The sequence below is a fragment of the Plasmopara halstedii genome (genome assembly GCF_900000015.1).
Source record: "Plasmopara halstedii genome assembly, contig: Scaffold_614, whole genome shotgun sequence".
Lineage (NCBI taxonomy): Eukaryota > Oomycota > Peronosporomycetes > Peronosporales > Peronosporaceae > Plasmopara > Plasmopara halstedii.
The window spans coordinates 2178504-2186896 of record NW_020187532.1 but is presented as its reverse complement, the minus strand read 5'-3'; the positions used below and the strand labels follow the sequence as shown (position 1 = coordinate 2186896).

Below are 8393 nucleotides of genomic sequence, written 5' to 3'. Positions count from 1 at the left end.
GCGAGCAGGGCTCGTATCACGCTGCTGGTGCAGCTCGCCTTCCTCGTCATTCCATGCGGGAAATGAGGTGTCAGACTTATGGTCGACTACATCCTCAACGAGGCCACTCGACACTGAAAGCGTGCGCGTAGCGCGACGTTTGTGCTCATCGAACCTAGGATATACATCCCCCGGTGCCGCGGACGCACTGTCCGACATCGCACTGCGTGCGGGGACAAAGTTGGGCTCTGCCCGTGCTCGCTGTCAGTACCAGCGAGACTTGATGGTTTTTGTGTCGTGGACACAGGGCTCATTGAGCAAGGAAGTTGTTAAACTCCAAGAGTTGCAGTGTCTAACGGACACGCAAGCCTATCTGAGGCAATAATTGATTGGAACGTAAATGTTCTCAATCTTAATGGGGGGTGTAACGGGGTTACTCGAACCCTAATAACAGGGGTGTGTGTGTCACGCTAGATGTGCACGTTGTGACCACACACCCAAACAAGAATACAGTACGGGGCTAGTTAGCCAGCAGTTATCATGTATTTAGATTTTACTGTATAGATTTAGTATATTTAGGAAAATCTAAACTTTTCACATTAGAATAGTAATATTCATAAAAATTGGTTTGGAATTCAAACCGAAGAAACGATTAGCCTTGGGAAGGCAATAATCACTCTTGGAGTAAGCGGATTGCGATCCGCTAACTCATACTTGTTTCTTATAAAGAACGAAGGGTCGGTGACCTAAAGTACGCTTCCTCAAGCGTTTTGCTACGGCAGCCCCGCTGCAGTCAAAGTTCTTAAATCTAACAGAAAGGTTAAGAAATTTCTCAAAATTTTAACAAATGTCTCCGTTGCAAGACACACGGACATCGTATTCGTGATTGCGCCTTCAACTACTCCGCGTATTATCTACTATTTCTTAGCAACGCTAGCCAAACCTAATTGCACAAAACTCTTGATTATTCACATTTTCACATAGCCCGAGTAATAGGAGCAATGTGCCGTATCTCTCCGAAAGAGATTCGCATTTTTTAGATATATGTCCATTGACCTCGACCTCCACGAGGTACACTCGAACCCTGTTCTTTCCCAGACAGCACAAAGCGGCCTATTGGGATTCAACGTTTCCCAGCGAAGGACTAGTCAGATCACCTTGTGTGGAAGATTTTAGCAATATATATGCACAAACTTTGTAGAACCTCTGGTTTCTGAGCCAGAGATTCTTTATATAACAAACATAATACGTTAAACATTTGTGTTGCGGATTCCATGTTTTTTACATGGAGCAGCTAATAAAACTGGAGATAGGACTTTTCATAAACGTTGTGGTATCTCTGGTACATTGGTTGGTGCCGGTCATCTACATTCGCAACATTAGATATCGCTAGTTTGTTGTCGATATCATCCAACACCACGATCCCGAGAAATGTCCAGCAGAGAGTTTGGCTAGCATTACCGTAAAAACAGCATGAGCTGTAATACGAGATGTACGAAAACATTTAGGCTTGAAGTCCGTTGCATACACAGAGGTGAGCGAAAATGAAAGCAGCTATTGCTGATTGATCAACCTTTTGTTCTACCATGCACAGCTACTACCTACTATAGATTTGCTTGCATAGAGATAGATGTATAGTCAAATCGACAACTTCTTGACAGCCGAAATGCGACGTTTAAGAAAGCGGATAGTATTGTCAGGATTACACAATAAGATCACGAGCAATCTGAACCTTTTTCAATTATGAAAGGCAGATCCTTTCGTTACATATTACAAGCTGGCTCCTAGTACACGTCCTTGAGCAGATGGTGTCATAGGTATTTCGCCGCTGTCACCTCTTAACTGTTGTCCATCTTTAAATGTATGCTTGACATGTGGAAGGACGACTCTCCGTGGCCTGATGCGCGCAAATCGATCATACTCATCCTCAGAGTCACTTCTTTCACGATCGTCTTTGTCCACAACGTCCTCTAACCCATCCACGGTATCTGCTCTTTTCTGTAAAGGTGGTATTACGCGTGAGTTATGGCCGAGATGTATAATTTCACGCAGTTTGCGGTGAAAACGATCTCGATATGGTTTTGGAGGCATAGCCGAGATGCCATCCGGGTCGTTCTTAAGCAACACTGTCTTGATAAAACGTTCAGCTCGTTTACGCCAATTCCACGTTTGTAACATATCAATGATCCCAATATAGTAGAAACCAGGACCGATCACTACTTCAGCAGCCCGTAAACACTGCGTTGATTGCTTCACTCGATCATTGGCATCATAATTGTCAGCAGTATGTCGAGAATTGTCAACCTTTTTTGTAATACTGTCAGGTGGTAAGAAGACACTTCCATCCCTTGTTAGAATGTTGTTTCGATTCACAACGTAACTCACTTCTATCACTCCCAGCAACAATGAATAATCCATGACGCCACGAGCACACAAAAAGTCACTGTCCTGCATAAGTTGTCCAAGAAGTGTTTTACCAGCATCCTTGCCAAATCGCAGCTTCATGGTAAGATCCATATCCTTAAGTACAACGTTAGGTTCATGTGGAGCCCCCGCTCGATTTGGACACACGTTTGGTCGAAATTGATCTCCTTTGAATGAATTTGAACGGTTAGTGCTGCTGCCGCAACGAAAGCTAAGATTGCAGTGCCGACACGTAGCTTCCGCTCCACGACGAGGCTTTTTAGCATTGCGATCGACCCACGATCCTTTGATATCGTAGCGTTGGTGGATTGAAATCCCCTGTTGAACATCAAAGACATTTTCCATGACGACAAAAAATGTTGGCCGTCCATACAGTTCAAGGCAATAACTTCCAAGAAAACGCGTCAAGAAACTTGCGCCATGCTGTGCTTCAATGTACGTTGTATATTCATCTAATATTTCGTGAAGAAAAGCACTCTCCGATCGTGTCAACGACTTAACAACATAACTACGATCAGAAGAATAGTAGACAAAGGAGCCACTGGCACCTTCGCTGACTTTTGGCGTTGTGCAGGACTGTAGAGAGTGGAGATAGGCGTCATCGTTAATGTCATAAAAACGACGAATACGCTGAAATTCTAGCGGTCGAAACGCTGTAAAACGGCACTGCGTCCATGCAACATCTTCAGAGGATGGTTGGACCATAAATGAATACTGAGATGGTCCATTTTCAAGGTATTGAGAGTCAATATGCTCTGACGAATTTGGCGGAAATATGCTACTATGTCGCACTGCCTCAGCAATACCATGTGTCGTGTAAAACACAAGCTCGTCTAACAATGCCAAATTCATTTGCGGACGAACAGCATCCTCATCTTCGTCGTCTTCGTCTTCCACATTTTGAGAAGTATCGTTTGTGGTAGAACCATCAACTACAGCACCAGATTTAGCTTTCCATTTCTTAGATTGTGGACGATTGTAAAGACACCATAAAATAAAGGGTACACTGCCTCGGTAAGATAGTAAGAAAGCAAAGAGTCGAGACAAAGTGCGAGCCTGTGCTGCTGAGGGAGTGAGCCAGTATGCTCCATATACACCCCAAAGCAATGATGAATATAATATCAGTGTCACAGTTGTTAATAATCCTTCACGAAGTAAAACTCGTCGATTTCGTAAGGTAGCAGATACCCCTCGTCGAAATCGGGTATATGATATTAAAGTAACGTACAGATTCGCGACAATTGAAACAGTTGTAGGAGTGACAATGAAGACCCAAATGCCAATTGTTGACCCACTTGGGTGTTTGAAGCTAATATGATCACTTCGGGCTTGGGTATCAGCTCCGATCCAGCAAAAACTACCGACAGAAACAGGAGATTTAAAACTATTAAAAACACCCATTATGACTGCGCTTGCTACTGCTGTCCCATGCGCAATTCCCTGATACTTATGTCGATTTGAACGAGGCGACGTGAATGGATTTGTCATCTATCGAATGCATTAGAAATAATCTTCAGTTGATTATCTAGAAATTCCAAATCGTACCAAATAGTATAAATCTAATGCTGTACAAGTCGTCCATGCGCTAGAACACATGATAAGATACTCACGAGCTGTAGAGAGCTAGTGCAAAGTCTTAATGTGAAAAAGATGCACAAATCCAATTCAGCAAAGTCGTTTACTTACCCATCGACAGGACAAGTGACTTCCAACACCAGCACCAAATTGATTCCAGACTGGTTCCAATAGAAATGACAGCGCAAGGCAAAACTCACACAATGCCAAGTTGAGCAGTAAAATGTGCATATGTCGGCGATACCATTTTGTGCTGAGAAAGGAGCCAATAATTATTGCACACATTGAGACTGTGCCAATTGAGCCCAGGAAGAGCCCACTTTGAATCCCTGTTGCGTGAAAAATCTCGTCATACAAGCACAATGCACAAGCACCGAGTGTGACTGATAAAATAAAAACTCCAAATATCATTGAAAATTGACTCTTTTGAGCTTCTGGTGATGGCGCACGCAATAATTCGGCAACGACACGAACACCAGACTCTGTGGGTACCGTGACACTTGAACGAGATGGAGAAACTACTGGAGCAGTTGTCGGTATCGCTTCCTCCTTTGTATTGACATTATAGGATGATTCAATACCCTTTGATGTTTGTCCTGGATCGGACATTTGCTGCTGATTACCCGCCATAAGTGAGGGCAGGCTATTGTCCAGATTAGCATCAATATCAGCCGATGTCATCAACGATAAATATAATGTGACAATCGTTACGATTATTGAAATATGTATCGTAAGTATCTCAACTAACTTTAATTATACGCTTCCATCGTGTGGCTCACTTTGAGTGTCAAATGTCGTTGCTACTGCGTCCTTCTCTGCTTCTGCTGCACTCGCAGCGCTCAATGCACTTTGCAGTTCCCCGCATGGTCTGTTTGATGCGTTCTAGATGTTTGTGAAGACTGCTTGAACTAAGTTTTGATATGATCTATAGCAAACGGCAGCGTTTAGCTCGTCAGCTAGCAATTCTAGCCGTCTGCCTCGACTTACGTCTTTGCAAAAGACATCGCTTGGTCTAGCCGCCATGTTCGGCGGTGGTTACGCTATTGGCTATTTATTTGGTCCCTTTCCATCGCTTGAAGATTTGATGGGAGTCAAAGCCGTAAGCGGAGCTCCAGCGTATAAGGGCGAGCTTAAAGTGACGGACAAAGTGTTTTTTGACATCAGTATTAATGACGATTACGTTGGAAAAATTGTCATGGGTTTGTACGGTGAAGTCCAACCTCGAACAGTGGAAAATTTTCGGGCGTTGTGCTCAGGTGAAAAGGGTGCATCTCGTGCTGGGCCTCCACTTTGGTACAAAGGCTCTTTCTTTCATCGCATCATTCCCGGCTTCATGTACGTGCTAGATATCCTTGGTACAAAACGCAAAAGCCGACAATGTTTTACTTATTGACAGGATTCAGGGGGGTGACTTTACGCAGCACAATGGAATCGGTGGCGAATCAATTTACGGACGTCGTTTTGACGATGAAAATTTGAGTGTGCCTCATTCAGGCCCTGGAACGCTGAGTATGGCAAACGCCGGCGCTAATTCTAATGGCAGTCAATTCTTTATCTGCACAGGTGACACACCATGGCTTGATGGCAAGCACGTCGTTTTTGGACGGGTACTGGATGGGATGGATGTTGTAGACATTATCTCGAGCTGCGGAAGACGCTCCGGTAAGCCTAAAGCCGCAGTAAAAATTCTCAATTGTGGAGTATTGGATGCAGACAGTTCTACTCAAAGTGATGTGACGGAAGAAAAGGTAATAAAACGCTTGACACATGAAGAAATGCAGGATCGTCTGGATATGCTTCGGGAGATGGAAAGCAAGTTTGCGGCGCAAAAAGAAGCCGTTGATTCTGCCATGTATAAGCAATTTATGGATGAAATTGGTCTTGAAAAGTCTCGCTTGAAAAACGAAATCGAGAAACTTCAGTCCAAGGAGAAGTAACAAGAAGGAACTGAAATGTTTCTTCGCATATAAACACGACCCAATAGACACTTAAATATTGTAAAATACTGTGCTAATTAATTTGTCAAAACAAAGCAATTCACCAACAGGTAGTTCATGACTTTGCAAAGCTCCACTAGGAAAGAAGTGCGTGGCTTATATTACACCAAGCCAATCTTTGTTTCGTGTCGTTCCAGAAATGCTATACCCTGATTCAAACAATGTTCTGTGTTCAAGTGTAAGCAAAAAGTATCCACGCTGATAAACAATTGACGCTTTATGATAAAAGGCCCTTGACATTTGGACGAGCGTACATGTCGCGAGACACACGAGAATGATATTCCTGTTCGGCAGACACAATTTCAATGCAAGATTACTAAGATTTTTCCAGTTGTGCGTCGTATAACGAAGCTCTGTATCACCAAGAGGTACAACAGATTTCAGCGGGCCGTCCTGGTCCTACAGTGAGTCGGCATTTTTCCCGCGAAACATTGGTCGGCCAACTTTGCACAGAAGTTTGCTCATTTATACCCTTCCATCGAGAGTATAGGGAACACGCAATGTGTTGAAGGTCTGTCAATTTCACGTGTTCAGCAACCGTGGATATTAAGACGCTGTAGTCATCTCACGTATTTAAAACGACCCTTGTAAATCGTAAGTCATACTATAAATTAAATGCAGCATTCACCGTTTACGTAGTAGCAAATGAGTGGATTATGAAGGTCTCGGTGAGAGATGAACCTGCACGGGGATCCTTTATGAAGACAGAAATTGATATGAGTTCCAAAATATGTCAGCTGTAATGGCTACAGTAGCCATTTCCATAAACCTTCTGTATGCATTGTGGCAAATGATAAAAAGAATAGTGAGCAAGCTGTTCCCAAAGCACACGTGACATCTTGAATGAGGTCACAAACATTCTGTGTGATACAGAATGCTGGCCATACCTTGGGGGTTTGCGTGGAAGACAAAAGCAGCAGTAAACCGCTGCCTCGTGACAAGCCAGTTGGCAGCGATTGTGGTGATTGAGTTCTCGACCACCAAAGCGAAATTAAACCGAGACTAGAATGACGTTGGGCATATAAGGGCGTCAAGCTGCTCTCTTATGTGCTGGAGACGATAGAAGGTAAGACCAAAAGTTTGTTGCAGTCTCCTGTAATGGGTTCGGACCCTGAAAATTGTAGTATGACTTCCTTTTGACGGTATGAAAAATCAACACATCCGTGTGACACGCCCTCCTCCAGGGATAGAGGTGCTCCACTGAAACTAATCGTACAGTCGATCAGTACACACTTAGAAATTCGTGTCATATCACTAATTAGTTTTTGAGGTGTCACGGTTTTCAAATATCACACTCAAGAAAGCCAAATACCTTCTCTGCTTTTTTCATTGATGATACAAACATACGCTTCAACCGCATTCAATCGACCGCATGGCATCTTATTACCAAGGGCTCATAAGTATAGAGCGTTAGCGTCGTATCCGATAATTTTTCATCGACTTGCCACTGCAAATCTTCGTTTGATTACGCTTAGCGTAGCGATTGAAGATAAAAGAAGAACCTCCATACAAATTCTCTTTTATACATTAGCATCCTGACTCTTGTAGTCAGCCATGCGCTGAGCTGAAAATTGGAATGCGTTAGCAGGTTTTTATCCGGATATCGGAGATTATTTAAGCGGGGCTGATACATGACCTTATTTGATAGACTATTCATCCGCAAGCATATCCAGATCGAAGCGTTTAGATAGCTTTCACTAAGCCTTGATAGCTTTGGTAAAAGGGATTACGCCGAGATTATCGCACCCGATTATTAGGTGTTCGATCGATTTCATCTCGTAGTAATACCATACGGACTCCACTCATTCGTTTACATCTCGGGCGATTCTTGTTTCATGGAGCTTGATACTGAAAGCTGATTTAGGCGGGACAGTAGTCTGATTTAAAACATTGACTGCGAATATGTACTCGTACCGGAAAAGACCTTTACCACAACAAGAGATACATCTTATTTTGTCATCGAGTTTACAGTCACTGAGGTAAGTTGTAAGATACTTGTCGTGACTGATACCAGCTGGTTCATAGCTAGTGGTATCAAGCTTTTCACGTCCGGTTTAGCAATGGACATGTAGCTGGGCTTCTTGATGACAGTGTCGATGTTGTCGATACCAATTAAAGCAGACCATTCTTTTTGATCAAGTATTATATCGTATCGACCAGAAATTAAAGCCGAATACTGGTAACTGGTCAAGTTGCTGTTTCATTTTTCCATAAACAGACCTTTGCATATCATAACCTATACTGCGGTGAATACCAAAGAAGCTGACATTTTCCGCCTTTTCAATCCAACTTTCCACATTGAGGATCTTGTAGGATCAGTAGCTGCTAGTTCAATCGATGCTTTGTAAATGACGATCCCAGGATGCTACTTACGGTTATATTCAATTACACCCGTGATGTATCGATTAAGAGTATTCA

At 43.1% G+C, this 8393-nt stretch overlaps 2 protein-coding genes across 2 annotated transcripts; one reads left to right on the top strand and one right to left on the bottom strand.

The window, feature by feature from the left end:
- Nucleotides 1–1749: 1749 nt before the first annotated feature.
- On the bottom strand, nucleotides 1750–4659 carry PHALS_12432 (Phosphatidylinositol-4-phosphate-5-kinase (PIPK-D6/GPCR-PIPK/PiGK6); the record flags this gene model as incomplete). The annotated part of the gene is made up of 3 exons (XM_024727977.1): nucleotides 1750–3891; nucleotides 3949–4026; nucleotides 4090–4659. 3 exons carry the CDS (start codon nucleotides 4657–4659, stop codon nucleotides 1750–1752), a joined length of 2790 nt encoding a protein of 929 aa, XP_024578500.1.
- Nucleotides 4660–4769: 110 nt separating this feature from the next.
- On the top strand, nucleotides 4770–5915 carry PHALS_12431 (peptidyl-prolyl cis-trans isomerase; the record flags this gene model as incomplete). The annotated part of the gene is made up of 3 exons (XM_024727976.1): nucleotides 4770–4844; nucleotides 4910–5313; nucleotides 5375–5915. The coding sequence occupies 3 exons, from the start codon at nucleotides 4770–4772 to the stop codon at nucleotides 5913–5915; spliced, it is 1020 nt and encodes a 339-aa protein (XP_024578499.1).
- Nucleotides 5916–8393: the final 2478 nt, after the last annotated feature.